Source organism: Vicugna pacos, chromosome 8 (assembly GCF_048564905.1).
Source record: "Vicugna pacos chromosome 8, VicPac4, whole genome shotgun sequence".
Classification (NCBI taxonomy): Eukaryota; Metazoa; Chordata; class Mammalia; order Artiodactyla; family Camelidae; genus Vicugna; species Vicugna pacos.
The window spans coordinates 65295733-65313843 of record NC_132994.1 but is presented as its reverse complement, the minus strand read 5'-3'; the positions used below and the strand labels follow the sequence as shown (position 1 = coordinate 65313843).

The 18111-nt window shown below is 41.3% G+C and overlaps 1 protein-coding gene and 1 long non-coding RNA gene across 3 annotated transcripts in view; one reads left to right on the top strand and one right to left on the bottom strand.

The window, feature by feature from the left end:
• The window catches only part of MTHFD1L (methylenetetrahydrofolate dehydrogenase (NADP+ dependent) 1 like), a 167516-nt gene that overhangs the window by 52669 nt on the left and 96736 nt on the right, over nucleotides 1–18111 (bottom strand). For both annotated transcript variants that reach the window (XR_012075078.1, XM_031679956.2), the window contains exons 21-24: nucleotides 17709–17848; nucleotides 12374–12415; nucleotides 11485–11585; nucleotides 10777–10954 (exon numbers count right to left, since the gene is read on the bottom strand). Coding sequence is in view for 1 of the 2 variants with exons in the window: in XM_031679956.2 (XP_031535816.2) it covers nucleotides 10777–10954; nucleotides 11485–11585; nucleotides 12374–12415; nucleotides 17709–17848 (461 nt within the window). In the remaining variant the exon portion in view is untranslated. The remainder of the gene's footprint in view (nucleotides 1–10776; nucleotides 10955–11484; nucleotides 11586–12373; nucleotides 12416–17708; nucleotides 17849–18111) is intronic.
• On the top strand, nucleotides 10893–13218 carry LOC140697759 (uncharacterized). Its single transcript, XR_012075079.1, has 2 exons — nucleotides 10893–12161; nucleotides 13039–13218. It is a non-coding gene; the product is annotated as an uncharacterized lncRNA (long non-coding RNA).

Here is an 18111-nt window from a genome sequence, read left to right as displayed (position 1 = left end):
TGAGAGAAATAAAATTAAATTCCTCCCTCACACTGGGCCCCCAAATAAATCCAATATGGAACAAAGGCAAAACCTTCAAAATGAAAATTCTACATATTGGGAACTCTCTTTATGATCTTGAGGTAGGGAAGGATTTCCTTTTTTAGGGGGCAGGGGAGGATTTATTAAACAAGAAATCAGAAAAATACCCCCTAAAGGAAATGATTTCTAGATTTGCTGACATCTTGTATTAAAAACAGACATCATACATAAGGATAAAGTATAAGGAACTATCAAAAGACTGGTTACTAGGATGCATAAAACTCTCCTAAATTAAGAAAATGATAAACATTTAATACTAGGCAAAAGAGTTACTGATAACAAGATGAAAAAATGACCAAATCATTAGTAATCAGAGAAAGGCAAATTACAATGATGAAAAGCCAATTCACAGATTAGATTAGCCAAACGGAAAAGGTGTGAGAATATCATGTGTAGGTGAGGATGTGGGGAAACTGATCCTACCATGTGCTCTTGGTTGAGATGCTAATTGTCTAACCTAACCATGAACGCTTCCAAGTGATCACTTCTAATACACCCTCTACTCTACCACAAGTCTAACTTTCCTACAATGTACCTAGGGAAGAAAAACTCAAGATTGACCTCTGCTAAAACTCCCTGAATGCTCTAAGATCTATCTTAAAGGCCAGCTTCTCCAGGAAGCCTGTACTGACCTTCCCCAAGCACACGTGGGCATTCACTTCTTTGCCCTCTGGATGGTCCTGTAATGCTCTGACCTGGCTCAATGAGGCCTGGCAGTGAGTGGCCACTAGCCGAGCCCACGCTCTCTTGGGTGCACTGATGAACCTCAGATGGTAGCAGTGCCAGGACCCAGTAGCCACCAGCACCCACCCCCAGGTACTCTGTGCTTCCCATGCCCCAACTCCAGCCTCACCAGCCCCAGAGTTGAGGGCGCTCCCTCATGGGCCATGACATGCACAGCGCTGTCCAACGAAAGCCCAAGAGAAGGCACCATCACTACCTGGTGTGTGTCCTGCAGCCCCACGCTGGATAAATAAAATGTCTCATCTCACGTAGCTAGAAATCCCCAGACCACAGTTCCCTTGGGACTCCTGCTACAGTTCTCCCTTTTCACCTATGTGGACAAGTAAATTCATAAAAAGAACATCTCAATTAAAACAACTTCGGGGTTTGATATAAAAACTAAAAACTGCACTGATAAGGTAGTTCTATCACATACAATCGATTTTGTATTGTGTCAGCAGGCAAGAATTTCCTGCTGTTTTTCTGCTCAATGTTGCAGAGAAGTGTAAATCATTAAAGAAAGAAAAAAGCCAAGTTCAGTCCAATGATCTTGATCTGAACTTGATATTCACTTGTACTGCTTTGTTTTAAACAGTAGTTTCCATAAAGCAAATAAAATGGCAAAATAAATTATGAATGTTTATGCATTAAACATCCCTGGCATTTCCCCTGACTCCATAAACATTTACTAATTTATCTATTCACCACCTCTTTCGTCCCCATCCCCCTGATGTCTGGGACAGCAGCCTGCCCACAGCAGCTACTCCACAAACATCGGCTAAATGAATAACCATCTATGGCAAGTACTTTCAAGATGTCACAGTATACAAAGAACTTTGGGGATTTTGTGTACAAACATTGTCTGATGGGGCGGGAACAATGACACGATAAAGCAGCACAAAATGGAGTGTGTGATAAAAACTCTGCGTTAAGTGTTAGTAGCAAACTCGGATGAACGCAGATCGCAGGGGAAGGCCTGGAAATCAGCAAAAGCTGGCCAGACCTAGAAAGGAACTTGAATGGTATCTGAAGAACGTGAAAGATTTTAATAAGTAAGGAAAGGAAAGATTACTTCACACAAGGAGAAAGACACACGACAAGGTGTGAATGGTGGCAAACACAAGACTTCTTTGGAAAACAGTGACTATTCCGTTTGTGTTACGCACAACTGTTTAATGTATTCATAAGCTACTTCATAAAGCCTGGCATCTACACCAGGGTCTTCGATCATTTGGGAACTAAGACTATGGTTAAATCTTCATCTTGAGCGGGAACATGACTCTGAACATATTTTACATTAATTGCCCCATAAACCTCTTAAATGTATAATGTGATGATGGAAATGTTCTACACCAATGTTTCCCAGTCCAGTAGCCAACAGCCTCATGCAGCCAGTAAGTAGTTGAAATGAGACTGGTGCAACAGAGGAAATGAATTCCTAACTTTCGTTAATTTACATTTAAATAGTTTCCTGTGACCAGTGGCTACTGCAGTGGGCAGCAGAGCTCCAAAACAGAACCATGACCGGCTGTCTTAATGTCTTGGGTCTCTTGTACAAAGTATGACCACCTGGAACCCTGGCTGAGAGACACCAGAAAGGAAAGCTGGCAGATGTGGAGGCATTCATTCTTCACCACATTCATCTTGTAGATCTGGTGATCCAGGCACACAAAAGCTGAGTTACTTAAAGTTAGAAAGCACATTCTTCTTGAATGTGTCTGGGAAAGCACAATCATTATGTTACATTATTTAAGACCTGCTTTTTCATGGACTAAAATTAATCTACAAATTCCAAAAAAGCAGTGACTTAAATTTAAAAATTATTTTTTTTTTGGTAAGAAGAACGTGGACAAAAATAAAGTGAAATGGAATAAAAGTTTAAAATGGAGCTGAAAGCCACTACGGAGGACGCTACGGAGGTTCCTTAAAAAAAAAAAAAAAAGTAGAGTTAACATATGATCCAGCAATCTCACTCCTGGGCAAATATCCAGAGAAAACTCTAACTTGAAAAGATACATGCACCACAATATTCACAGCAGCACTATTTACAGTAGCCAAGACATGGAAGCAACCTAAATGTCCATGGACAGATGACTGGATAAATAGGTTGTGATATCTATCTATCTATCTATCTATCTATCTATCTATCTATCTATCTATCTCAGCCATAGAAAAAAATGAAATAATGCCATTTGCAGCAACATGAGTGAACCTAGAGATTATACTGAGTGAAGTAAGTCAGACAGAAAAAGACAAATACCACATGATATTACTTATATGTGGAACCCCCAAGCAAAAAAGATACAAATGAACTTATTTACAAAACAGGAACAGACACACAGACGTAGAAAACAAATTTATGGTTGCCAAAAGGGAAAAGAGGGGTAGGGATAAATTAGGCGTTTGGGATTAGCAGATACAAACTACTATATATAAAATAGATAAATGATGGGGTCCTACTATATAGCATGGGGAACTATATTCAATATCTTGTAATAACCTATAATGGAAAAGAATCTGAAAAAGAATAGATATGTATTAACTGAATCACTATGCTGTACACCAGAAACTAACACAACATTGTAAATCAACTATACTTCAATTAAAAAAAAAAGCTGCTGCTGAAATTAAGGAAAATAAAGAAGTACGAGGGCTTTATAATATAGTGGCATCTCATCTTACTTGGATGAGGTTCTGAAGTCAGCAGCACTGAAGGTCTCTTAGAAGACCCGTGAAAACACGACACAATATTATCAACATTCCACTATCTCTTAAGCACACAGCTGTTGAAGTGTTGGAACACACTGCTGTTTCCTCAGTGGCCATGCTGAGTGAATGAAAACTACATTGTTCTTTTGTTTTACCAAGGCCACAAAGTGGAGTTCACGTAAGTGTTCCTATGCTGTGATATTGCTGAGATGTATTCCAACGCCCACAAGATATTTAAAGAGAAGAATCAATTAATAAAGGTGTAAGTCGAACAGAAATCTCTGGACACACAACTATTTTAATTTGCATTTTACATTTTAAATGAAGCATGAATTTTAAATGATCTATAAGCACCATTTGGTAAACTTTCCTGTACTTTAAATAAAAGTATAACATGAAACCACCTTATGCCAGGAGCAAGGGGTTCATTACAACATCCCCCGAGTGTCACGGGAGCAGCTCTGCGTTGTGACTGAGAACAACAGACCCTTGTAACTTTGACACAAAGCACGTCCTTGGCTGGAAACCAGAACATCTGAGCTACCAAAGGTGTACGTGCCGACCACCATGAGCCAGCTCACCGAGCGGCTATCCCTGCTGGCTCGCTGGCCCTGAGCAACAGGTCAACCCAGTAGAATCCCACAGAATCTCGCTTTACTAAGGCAACCGGGACGTGTGGCAGAGATAGCTGGGGTCTGGGAAAGCAAAAAGGGCTCACTGCCAGAAAGTCTGCACTTGTCCATGTGAAATGAGGATGATAAAGAATTCACATGGGAGATCTTGCATATTCTTCTTTTTTTTTAAGATTGAAAAAAAAATTTAATTAATTTTTTTAATGGAGGTACTGGGGATTGAACCCAGGACCTGGTGCATGCTAAGCACGCGCTCTACCACTGAGCTATATATACTCTCAAACAGAACATCACAGTAATGGCAAAGGAAATGGCAATAGAGGAGCAGGTGATTTTAACGTTCTCCCCAAAGAAGGGGGAAGGGCTGACAGTGGGTCAAGCACGCGCTTGGACTAATGACATGCACGTGTTTTTATGACTTACTTGTTCATCTCTTACAAACCTCGGTGTGTTATAAGACCAATATGAATGAACACAAGGTGCAGCTTGGGAGCCCCCCCCCCCCTTTTTTTTCCCTGCAAGTGGCTTTTTCCTTGATTGTACAACAGGAATCATATTTCCCTCATTCATCTACTGGATGCTGTGCTTCCAAAGGAAAAACTTCTGGTTGAAGATTAAAAGTCTCACTCAAAAGGGGAGTAAATTACTTTCATGAAAGGAAAAAGAAATCTGAAATAAAATGATTATTAAAACAAATTCCTAACCTCTCAGATACTGGGGTGCTTCGAAGCTTGTGCTCTTTTGAGTGACTCCCCCCAAACCCTAAGGTTATTGTTTTCTCTTTTGAAGTGGTCTCTAATGATAATGCCTGTGATAACATTTGAATAATCTTTATTAAGTGCTAGCTGTTTAGGCTGAGAAAATGAATACTGTCCCTACCGAATGGTCTCGTGTCATCTGCATTTCAGCCAGAAAGGCCAGGGAATGGATGGAGTGACGGCAGAAGGTGACTGGCTAACATGTGGTGGGACACCGTCAGTTCATTTTACACCCTCGTCTTTCTTGATTGGCTCATAATTTTACATGACATAATGCATTTCTAGAAACTTCTGCCATAGTGACATTCCATTTCTCATGCTAGAAGAAAGCACTTGAGTACAGAGAAGATACATGGATTTCTGAAAGAGAACCTTAACTGGCTGGAAAATATAAGGGACAGCATCCCACAGAACACTCCAAACACTCAACTGCACAAAAGGGGGAAAGGAGAGAGCTGGAGAAAGGATGGGAGGGAACAGGCAGACCAAAGGCAAGTCTGGGGACAGGGAGGAAAGAGCCAGAGGAGGTCAAAGGCCTTGAGAAGGAGACAACAGTACAGGGACAAGGGCACCCCTTCTCCTTAGAGTCTTGTTAGTAATTACCGTGAAACAGAAAAGACATACAGAGATGTGCATAACTATCATTTTACGTTTTTAAATTTTATGAGTTAAGACTATATACAGTATGAATGTATTCATTTTAATATATTCTATATACACAGAACTGTACATTTGAAAATGGTTAAAATGGGAAATTTCATACTACGTGCATTTATTATCACAATTTTTTATCACAAAAAACACTATATATACTCTATATATGTACATACAAGTACTTGTACATATGCATTTTTATTATTTGAGTCTCTGGTTGCAAATGCCTGGAGTCCAATTAAAGGATAACTCTCAAAACCCTACCAACAACTGGTTTGAATCCTTAAGAAATATAAAATACATAATTCCTCAGTAAACAACCAGTCCCCCCGCTAAAGTCCTGGCAGCAGGGGAGAAACACTCCTCAACACACACGCAATGAAAGTACAATAGTTCACAAATCTGTGCTGCTGGCCATGGCCCTGGACAGAGTCTTCCTGGTCTGTTTTGATCTCCCTTCATCCAACCCTGCTGTGATCAAGAGAATGGCTTCACACGAGGAACAGGAAAGACCTTTGAATAAAAACAAACACCATCCTCTGTTGCTGTCAAGGTTATACCTCAAAATGTTTGCAAGGTTAGAGGAAGATCTGGTGGGAGCTGAAGATGGTTTTCAACCTTGGCTCCTGATTTAATAAACAAGGTTTGGACTCTGACTTTCAGAGCCACACATATCCTTTGCAGAAACGACTGACTTTTTATTACATCAATAATGGCTCCCAATACTAATGGAGAAAGAATGCTAAATGTCTTCCTGTAGTTTGGGGGCACTGTTCTTTCTTGGTGCATTAGGAGTCTCGGCTTCTAAATGCTGGTTTTAACCCACTTGAACAGGAAACCAACCCTGAAGCCCGACAAAGTTACCCGAGTTACAAAACAATTCCTAAACGTCAAGCCAAGAAATCCCGTCTTCCTGAAGCGAAAGTGATGAGCTAACACTGATCCCCAGCCTCCTCTGTCCCAGCTTTCAACTGGTCCCCACAGCAACGGAGTGATGTTGGTGTTAATATCAGACACTCTTCTATAGGTAAGAAACCTGAGGCTCAGAGAGAAGCCCACATTTACACCTACAGTGGAAGCCCTGGTCAAGACTGGAACTCAATTCTGAATGACCCCAGTGTTTTACCCCTTTAACTATATAATGTTATTCTTCTATCAAGTGTCCATTTGCCATGAGGCAAGTCCCTCACTTTTTCTGAGCTCCTGTTTCCTTATTTAAAATGCAAAGTTGAGCCCACACACCCCATGGGATTGGGTGAAACATACTTGTAATGTATGGAAGAGGGAGTTGTTAGCTAATACACTGTAAATACAGGTAAGTTTTTTTTTTTTTTTGGTCGGCTACACTATTTTCCCGGGTGCTTGCATTTATAGAGATACTGTATCAGTCAACTGTAAAGATATAATTGTTAAGTGATAGTGGAAAAGGAAAAGTCCTAGACAAGATGTTTTTTTCTGGGGGGGGGGACTTCTAACAGCTTAAGGGAAAGGGGACTGTGATCATGCTTAAGGGTTGAGAGGAAATGATGCGGTGTATTTCAAGTTTAAATAGATTAATTCTCACATAATACACTTCCTTTGAGCAACTAGGCCACTGCATTTTTTTCCATATTTAAAAAAAAAGTTACTATTTTGAATTGACCAACAACCACGTCTAGGACCATGAACAGAAGTTGTCCACTCTTGGACTAGAAGCTACTCTGGTCAAAGAGGTGCAGAATTGTTCTCTAGAGAACAGTGGCTGCTTCACACGATTTTCAAAAGTTCAGCACAGACCCCTCCCCAAGTCAGAAGAGCAGCTCGTTTCTCTTTAATTAACAGACTTGTCATCACAAAGCCTCATGCTCTGTGCGTTGTCTGGTCTCACAGTCTCAGGTCAGCTGTTTCTGTTTCTCTCCAGCTCTTCCTCTTTCCATCTGGGGCGTGGGGATGGTTTCTGCACCCCACACCAAAGCAACCATGCCCCATGCTCCTACACTATTTCCAATCCCTCCAATGACCTCAGGTGCCTTCCTCCTGTAATACAAGACGGGGGGGGGTGGTGGAGCAGGAAATGAGATGCCATCAATCCTGTGCCGAATACATTCTTGGTGGAATGGAGTCTGGGGTGACAGCCAAAGGTACGCGGAAGCCCAGTCTGCACAGAGAAGCAAAGAGGCAGGGCGCTTTATCTGGAAGCGTTTTATCACTTCTTTTTTCCTGTAGGGCAATTCTACACCTGTCGAGCCGCCAAGCATCAAAGGGTTAGTTGTCAGGGAAAAAAGAACAGGAATTAAAAAGGTTTCAAGAAAACCATTACTTAGTCCATAAAGGTTCCCCAGCACTGACTATGCATGAAGTCAGGAAGAAAAGAAAAGTCTGAGCTCTGTTACTGATTACAACAATGAACTCAGATTTCAAACTGATACAAGACCATAAATGGTCTTATATTATTTAGAATCCTCTCGCCAGTGTGAAGGACACAGCTGTTAGGAGACAGACAGTACACAGCGAGCAGAAGCAGCAATGGCCCTTTTCATAAACGGCCTTGGAGCAGCACAGTGAGCTGCTGATTATCTGCGGAACAGTTCCGCAGCCCCAATCTAATTTGTGTGTTGTAAGAAAAGGGAAGAGAATATGTGAGCAAAGGAGGTAAGAAGCTCATCCAATACAGGACTTTAGACCACATTATTATAAAATTGTTCTGCTTTTCACAGAAGAGCAGACATTTTAGAAGCATTATTTGCACAATGAATGGAAATTCAGAAAAAAAAAATTGAAATACCAGTGGGAAGGAAGAGTTCACCTTAGGGTTACTGCGTGTCTGAGACAACGTAACGCACAGAACACCGTTTCCACCTACTGATCTTCTTTTCACCTTGGATGGTTTCCTCGAAAAAGCCGCACTTTGTGAAATCATTCATTTAAAAACTGCCTTTGCCACTCCGAGTGGGGAGGTTCGCCATCACAGTGGGGCGATGGTCTAAGTGTTTCCCGATGGCTGTTTGTGTAAAAGGGCCGAGAGCTGAGCCAGGTGCTGCAGCCAACACAGCAAGGCTTTCCCGGGCCGCTCGGCCCAGAGGGAACACAAGGTTACCTCGGCCAGCCACCCCGTGAGCTGGCTTCCATCCCTGTGATGTGTCCACTGTGGGGCTGCATCTGTCTTATGCTTAACATCTCCGGAGAACTCACAGCTTTTAACTAGAACATTTTCCTTCCTGTAGAACCCAAGTCCATGCCCCTCCCCACCACCACCCCCGCACCCCATCACCTCTGTAAGCCGGAACACTGTCGTTGCTTGTTGATAAAAATGGCCTTTAAACACGACCAGCCTTTACTGAGCTAACCAACCCACTTCATTCCTGAAATCCTTCCTTCCGCAGACGTTTACTGAGTGCCTACAATGGCCCCAAGTAGCCATTCTTTGTCACTGTCCTCCTTCCTCTTCAGGTGTGTCACTCAGTTACTGCCCCTCTGAGCAGGATGCAGGCCGCCATCATTCTACATATCCTGCATCCCTGCCTCTGTCTGGTTGTGGGACACTGGGCAGGTTGCTTAATCTCTTTTTGCTTTTGATTCCTTATCTGTAAAATGAGGGAAAATCAATAGTTTCCACCCAATAGGGAAATAAGGACTAAAGAAGTTACCAAGAACAAAGCACCCGCATGCTTGGCACCTGAAAAGCCCTCCTTAAGCGGGAGCCTTAGCCCCAAAGTTAGTGTCATGCTCTTTATGATGTAACTCTAGAGTCACAGACCAACAGAATTTGTGGGGGACGAAGGTATGAAAGAAGCCATCAGCTTGAAGGCTGAGCACTGTGGCAACCGGGGACTATCTATAAGGACAAATCCAATGGCCAGAACTGGAACCATCAAATTCAGAATGGAGACGTTCAGGTGGGAGCAAAGATGAGCTGAGAAGAGTGAGGTCCTGGGAAGCCCAGATATTCCGACCAAATGTTCATTATCCAGCTGTGTTTAAAAACACGCCAGACAATCCATCCAGCAGTTCCACTCTCCACTTCTGGATATACACCCAAAAGACTTGGAAGCAGAATCTTGAAGAGATACTTTTACACACATGTTCACAGCGGCATTATTTACAATAGCCAAGAGGTGGAGGCAACCCAAGTGCCCACTGACAGATGAATGGACAGACAAAAAGTGGCAGGTACACACAATGGACTGTTGTTCAGCCTATGAAGATGGAATATGAAAATGAGGTGTGGAAGCCTACTCTCCCATGTGATGGTGTATTAGGATGTGACTTGGGGGCGTGATTAGGTCCTGCAGGTACAAACCTCATGAATGGGATTAGGGCTCTCATAAAAGACACTCCAGGAAGATCCCTCCCTCCTTCCCCCTTGTGAGGACACAGCGAGAAGATCACCTCTATGAAACAGGAAGTGGGCCCTCACCAGACATCGAGTCTAAGGTCAAGACTTAGACTTCCCCGCCTCCAAAACTGTGAGCAATAACTTGCTGTTGTTTATAAGCCACTCAATACTGTGGTATTCCTTATGGCAGCTGGAAAGGACTGAGACAGTGAATAAGCCAGTCTCCACCCCCAAAAAGGACATAGTTTACAGTTTCACTGGTAGGAGATACTTAGAGCAGTCAGACTCAGAGACAGAAAGTAGAATGGTGGTTTGCCAGGGACAGAGGAGAAGGAGAAATGGGGAGTTAGTGTTTAATGGGTATAGAGTTGTGGTTTTCCAAGATGAAAAGAGCAATGGAGATGGACGATGAATCCGTCTTTGCAAGATAAAGGTGGAGATGGATGGTGGTTGCACAACAATGTGAGCTGACTTAACACCAGTGAACTATTCACCTAAAAATGGTAAAGGTGGAATTTTATGTTATATGTATTTTGCCACACTTCAAAAAATTTTACAAGTATACTAGGCATAGATCAAGAAAACCAGGATGGAAAAGGGCTATAGCAGAAACGGACAAGGAAATCCTGCCCAAGTCTTCTTCCTGTGCAAACCCAGCTGTTGAACGCTGTTCTCCAAAGTCCCTCTCCACTGGGACCTGCTGTTTGGAAGGAGAGGGCAGGCTTCAAGAGCACAGGCTTGGGGGCAAGGAGTTGAGGTCCCCTGGCAATAGGAACTTGTCAGATAACTTAACCTCTTTAAACCTTCCGTTTCCTTATCCACAGAGCTGTTACAACAGCCCATGCAAAGCTCTCAGCACTGACCCGACACACAGCTAAGGTGCAGTCACTGTGTTGGATCTTACCTGCACATCATACAGGAATTGGAAATGGCTTCCTTTACTAGCAGCTTCTCTCACAGCCCAAGCCAGGTCCACCGACCCTTTCCCACCAACAGACCAGTGATAGCAGGGGACCGCATCAAAGGCTCCAGCCCGCTTCGCCAGCTCACACACCAAGTCGATCTCCGCGCGGGTGTCGGTCCTGGTGATGAAAATGTTCGTGGTTTTGCATCTGTATTCATTTAGCGATGTTTTTAAAGAAAGACTAACTGCTTATATAGAATTCTGCTCCCAAACACTGAATATATTTTAAACATCAAAAGTGGTTACACTGTGCTTATATAAATCAGACCTAAAGAAAATCATGGGGGAAAATCCTCTCCAACATGACTCCACTATTTCAAGTTGTTGAGGGTTTTATTGAGAAAACTCCGTAACATATCCCTTTGATCATCTACAGTCTTTCAGTCAGAAATGATGGGTGGAATTAAGGGAGAGAAAAAGCCAAAGAAATGGGAACTCACTGAATAGATTCCACTTTCCTAATAACATTTGAGAACATTTCTGGTGAAGTGAAACCAAATCAAACCGAACCAACCAATAGAATGGGCAGAGTATTTCTATATATTTTTAGATGAAGCAGAGAAAAGGCCAAACACCCTCCAAACACAAATGCAGGTCACAGAGTGGCCAAGTGATATGACCACATTTAAAGTAGGACGCTGGACTTACTTGAAGACATTCAGAGCCACGACAACAGGGACCCCAAAGAGCTGAGCGATCTGAATTTGCTTCTGGAGGTTACAGCAGCCGTCTGCCACCAGCTGGAGGTTCTGTAAGAAAACCAGATCTAGATGTATCATCTCCCACCAAACCTGCCAAACTACACTGGCAGGCCCGCTCTGGTGGGTTTTGGTTCCATCTATGCTCACTTTATTGTCCTGGAAGCTATTAAAGACCATAAATGACTTCTTCCTCCAAGAAAAGATGGCTGCAGAAGGAGGGGGCTCATTTTCCAAATAATGTCTAAAATTATCCTGGGTCCAATGGCATATTTGGGTCTTGAGCCAGGCAGCTCTTTCTGCTGCTGACTGGCGGCCAGGACATAAACAACGTGCCCATGCTCTGTGGGCTGCTGGACAAGAAGGCGTAAGGCCCAGAGCGGGTGGCCAGCATCGTCCAGCTGCTCCCTGCTCAAATCCCTGGCGCCACCTGTAGGAGCTAAGAGGTACTGCTGCCAGTTGATCAAAATCTGTTCTTATAAAGGAGTCAAGTAACTCGCCCGAGTCATAAAGCCAACTGTGTATCTTCTAAAAGTCAGTATTTTCCACACCAAAAGAATACATATGTATAAGCTTCATGCTTCTGTGCTGGAGATCATGAGGCCTGCTCTGATGGCTGCCCAGGAGGTAACATAAATCTTACATCCATTATTTCTTAAGACTGGAGAGTTAACTGAGTGGATTTTATCCCTTCCGCCATCCATTTCCTCTTGGATTATTAGCAGATCACTCCACTGGTGGAGGACCCCTGCCCTGACTGAGATTCAACCGCAGGCCAGTGGTTAACTGGATCTGAATGACTCTTTACATAAGCCCCTTAAGCGTTTGGTCACTCTTACCTCTTCCGTATATTCTTTCTTAAGAGGGACACCGGCAGTCACCTGAGGTAACAAAAGACAAAAATTAAGAAAAATCCTACAAAACAGTTCACTATGATTCAGCTCTGAAAGAAAAATAAGTCATCGTCCCTTTTAGGGAAGGTTCATTTAAAAAGCACATTTTGTGCTTTTAAACCAACAACTGGCAGCCCTGGCTGAACATAAAAGTATTGTGGGATGCTTTTAAGAATCACTGATGCCTGAGCTCCACCCTGAGCAATTAAAACCAGGATTTTGGGGAGTGGGACCCCGGATCAGTAATAGCTCAAAACTCCTCAGGCAATTCCAATTTGAGCCTATTTTAAGAACTTTCAAACTATTGCCCATCATCCCAGCATAAAAGGAAACTGACAGTGTGATTAATACCTTATTATATAAAGTGCATCATTCTAAATAAATTCTAAATCATTTAAAAATAATTGCCATTACTTTTTTTGGCCTAGTATCTCACAGAACCTGGGAGGCTGGCAGTTTAAAGATAAGGAAACTGAAATTGAGAGAAGGCAGGTGTCTTACCACCACTAACCAGCAAATGAGAGACAGGATGGGGACGTGGATATACGAGGGCTCTGAAAGCCCAAGTGAGGACCTTTTCACAGGTTCCACGGTGGTTTTTTGTTTTACAGCCTGCAACTGACTTCGGTGAGAAACACTAGAGAACATTTTACTTCACTGAGGATGTGGTGACTTGCTCTCCTCTCAACGAAAGAGGCCTTGAGAATGTTAGAACTCCTTTGAAAGGCTACCCCTTTGACAGATTGTTTTTTGAGAGTGTGACGGAACATAATAAAGTATTTTCAGATGGGTTTTTGTCAGCATTAGTGTAGACTAAAGCACACAGTGAACCTTTCCATTGGAACAACCAAAATGCTGGATTAAAGAAAGAACATGAAGTATTGCTGAGCTTGCACAAATACAATGTTCAAAAAACAAGGCAAAAGCAGGGGTGGGGGTATAGCTCAACGTGGTAGAGCACCTATGCTTAGAATGTATGAGGTCCTGGGTTCAATCCCCAGTGCCGCCTCTAAAAAAAAAAAGGTAAATAAATAAATAAACTTAATTACCTCCCCCTCCAAAAAACACCTTAAAAAAAAAAAAAGCTCACAGCGAAATAGAATGCGACAATGAATGTATGTATGTTCATGTATAACTGAAAAATTGTGCTCTACACTGGAATTTGACACAACATTGTAAAATGACTATAACTCAATAAAAAAAGTTAAAAAAAAGAAAAAAAAACAAGGCAAAAGCAAGAAGAATGTGTTGTATGCAAACGCCAAAAAAGTAGAGGCGAGCAACCAAATCAAAAGTTGGTCTTAAAACACTAACAAAATTGACAATATTCTGGTAAGAGTTTTTTAAAAGGAATGAAAAAAATTATAACTACACAAGCTGTCGGCAGAATTAGTAGGATACCAGGACAAACTTTGTACCAATACATTGAAAAACACAGAGAAACTTAATATAAGCTTTAATATAAAACTCATTTAGGAAGAAATAGAGAACTTAAACAGTTCTTTACTCATTAAAAAAATTAAGTTTGCAAGTAGAGACCTACCTTCCACCAATAAGCAACAGGCCCAGACAGAGTTATAGGTGACCTTTATAGCTATTTATAGGTAGATTTTGCTGTTAGCACAATAAAGTCATGCGGATTTAATACACAGCATGGTGACTGTGGGTAACAACACTGTACTGCATATTTGAAACTTGCCAAGAGAGTAGATCTTAAAAGTTCTCATCACGAGGAAAAAAAGAAAAGAAATTTAGACTACGTATAGTGACAGATGTTAATGACTTATTGTGACCATTTCACAACGTATACAAATATTGAACATTATGTTATACACCTGCAATGAATGAATATAATGTTGTTTGTCAATTATACCTCAAAAAAATTTAGAGACATCACTGGATTACATATAAGAATCCAGAAGTAACCTGTTAAACTATTTAAAAATATAAAGTATACGGGAACAAATCTACAAAAGGACATAGAAGCCCTTTGTGCAATAAATGTTTATTAAAATACATCTCAAAAGACCTAATTCAGTGAAGAGACATCCCAAGTTCTTAGATATAAAGCTGTCAAATCTCTCCAAACTGATCTACTGATTTAACAGCATTCTAATAAAAATCATAAAAAGATTCCTTATGGGACTTCGTGAGCTATTTTAAAAATACACATGACAGAGAAAAGGGCCACCAACAGGCCAGGCATGCATGAAGAGAACTGACTAGGAGAGCTTGCCCTGCTGGCTGTCAGCGTAATACAGACACAATTACGTGTAAACAGACCAGGGCAACCGAGGGAAGGTTCCAGAAAAAGACCTACACATGTACGGAAAATTGATTTATCACAAAGTAAGCTTGAAGATCTGAAAGGAGAGACTGACTAAAGACACAGTGCTAGGCCAATTGGTGATTAATATAGGGAAAATGAAATTAGGTCTGGTCATTGCACCATACACCAGAAATCAGTAATGAGTGTGATGGTTAATTTTCGGTGTCATCTTGGGTGACGGATGCCCAGATATTTGGTCAAACACTATCATGGGTATTTCTGTGAAGGTGTTTTTGAATTAGAATAACATTTAAATTGATGGACACTGAGTAAAGCAGACTGCCCCCATAATGTGGGTGGGCCACATGCAGTCAGTCAAAGACCTGCTAGAACAAAAAGAATCTGCAAGAGAAAATTCTCCAGCAGATTCCCTTCAGGCTGGGACTGGAATATTGGCTATCCTGAGTCTCCAGCAGAGGCCCACTCTGGAGATTTTTGGACCTGTCAGCCTCCATAATTGCATGAGCCAATTCCTTATAATAAATCTTTTTATATAAATACACTTATATCCCATTGGTTGTGGAGAACCCTCCTTAAGATGCTGTGTTTAAGGAACTGATTATAAAAGAAACATCTGGATCCAAAAGTATCAGTTCTTCTATTGCACCAAGAATGGTCAGCACTTGGGAAGACAGGATATGAACTTAAAAAGACTGGGGCTAAAATGGGCAAGTTCAAGGGTCATAGGATTTTCCACTGCACAAATCATGGAAAAAAACAAGCTGAATAAATATAAGAGGCAGCCACGGTTACTTGTGTAGTGATATCAAAAGGAAGTAGAAATTATAATGGATCAAAGACATTACTCCAGAGTTGTTTCAAGTAAGAAGGAATGACACTGAGATGGATAGTATGGAATATAGTAATAAGAAGATAAAAGCTCATTTATTATTCAATTATTGAAAACATTTCCTTGATACAGACTACGCCAGGCATGAGGGGTACACACATTAATAGGACAAAGTCCTTAATCTCAAGGAATTCAAGGTTGAGTAGGGAAATAACTTGTAGACATTCATAAAATAAGATGATGCAGAAGGCACTACTGGAGCCCAGGAGGGGATGCTAAGCTTCACCTGGCTTCCTGATCCTCCCCTTTTATTATCCACCACCCATATCTGTGCCTGCTAATCTTGGGCCCAGTGGAAATCCTTAAAAATGAGAAAGAAAAAAAATTACACTTTTGCTTTGGGGGAAAAAAAATTCCCCTTCAGACATGTGTGAATTCTATACATAAGACAGGTTCATATCATCACTGGCACGGAACCATGACTTTAACTGGAAGTGGAAGAGGTATCAAGGATTAAGGTGAGCAGAAAATGCAACCATTGTAAAACAGTGCACAGACAGTAAGATGAACTGAAAGAGGATTATAAATCTTGGAGTGAAAGTTTTTATAGGTCAGAGACTGGAGTGTGGGAAAACATTCCACTTGAAGTCAAGAGACCTCGAGTTTACGTCTGACTGGTCCCCTAAATGGATGCATGATACTAAGCAAGACCCAGAATCCTCCTGCGCATCAATAATTTTATCTTTGTAAAGACTGAACCAGACTAGACAGTATGTAAGCTCTTTCCAGTATTAAGGCCCCAAATCCTTTGGTCTTATAATTTTCAGGGTGCAAAACAGGGAGGGAGAAGTTCAAATTTATCTTATATAGGTAGAGACAGTATTTTGAAAGTGGAAGTTAGAATACTGATTCCAAGTCTGAACTCAAGGAGTGATTGCAGCAACAAGTGGTGTTTTGAACAAAAGCAGAACTCTTTAGGATTAACTCTATTATAGTATTTGTTTTGTCAGCCTTGCATTTGATATAATGGTGCAGCTCTAGGCTAAAATGCAGTGCTCAAGTGTCTGATATTAACGAGCGAATTGGAATTCATAAAAAGTTTACCCTTCATTAAGAATCAGCTCTGCATGGTGGACAAACATAGAGGATTTGGATCTCAGCCCCAGGCTTTAGGTTTGGCTCTTTCCTGGCTTTGTGACACTGCCCACATCCGCTAAACACATCAAACCTCAGCTTCCTCACCTATAAAATGATATGAAATAATGTCTGCCTCTCCTAGGACAAAGAACTGCTAAGATGATCAAATAACCACACATTGTGGTGTTTTCCGAGGGCAAACTTACTTATTTTTGCTATGTAATTAATCACTGCATGACCTTTGTGGACACAATATACCAATTAAGAAATCAGATTTGGCAATTTGTATAACAGATTAATAGTGTAAGTGATAAAGAAAATCTCAGTTATTTTATTTCAAAAATGATTAATCAGCGCAACATTTTTTATTCCCCCTTTGGAAATCCCTGAAAATGAAAAAGAAAAAATTTACACCTTTGCTGTGGGGGAAAATAAAAATTCTCCTTCATACGTTTGTGAGTTCTATTTGTAAGATAGGTTTATATCAAGTCTTTTCAAATGTTAAAACAGAATTTGTGTTTTCTAAGCCAAGTTCTCTTAGAAATAATCCAGTGCTCTAACAGAGTTATAAAGTGAAATCATAATAAACAGAAACAGAAGGAAAATAGTGCTAGAGGAAATCTGATGAGATGTAGCATCAGTGAACCAAGAAACCATCCGAACCAACAATGAACAACCTCACCCACAAAAACAATCACCCTAACCCTTATGTTCTCCATTCAGGAACCAGAGCCTCCATCCTCCCGTTACCACGGGGTTATAAAATGTTGACATAAGCTTCAGCTTAGACTTTCAGTACTAAAAAGTGGTTACGTTATGCTCCTTTCCAAAATACTGCTTAGAAATAACTTTGTGGGTGTTACTAATTACTTGATCTCACTGAACTCTAAGTGCCCTGTAATGGTGAAAAAGTAGACATTCTAGAAAACTGGAGTTATTACGCAGGTTTGAATGTTTCAAAGACTAAATTCTGCTTCATCTTCATTTCAAAGTTTGTTTTATGAGAAAGGAAGCATGGCACTTACACTTGGCCCACCTCCATGCATCTTCAGAGCCCGCACTGTTGCCACCAGCACCACGACGTTGGGTACCAGGCCAGAAGCCCGGCACTTGATGTTGAAGAATTTCTCCATTCCAATATCAGCACCAAAACCAGCTTCAGTTACTGTGGAGAGTCAAGTTGGAAATTTGCTATTATCCTCCTAAAAACAGCAGGTTTTGACAATCGTTGGTAAGATTCAATTCAAAGGATGACAGATTCCCCTCCGCTTCAAGGGTTACTATACACCACTGCATCCTGTTCATATTCAAAGGGGAAAAAGCGTCTCCCATACTTTTAGAAAATATTCGACACCCCTACATTCCATAAAAAGATGACTCTCTACTCTGCTTCACACTACTCTTCCTTAAGGATTCATTGCCCTGGCC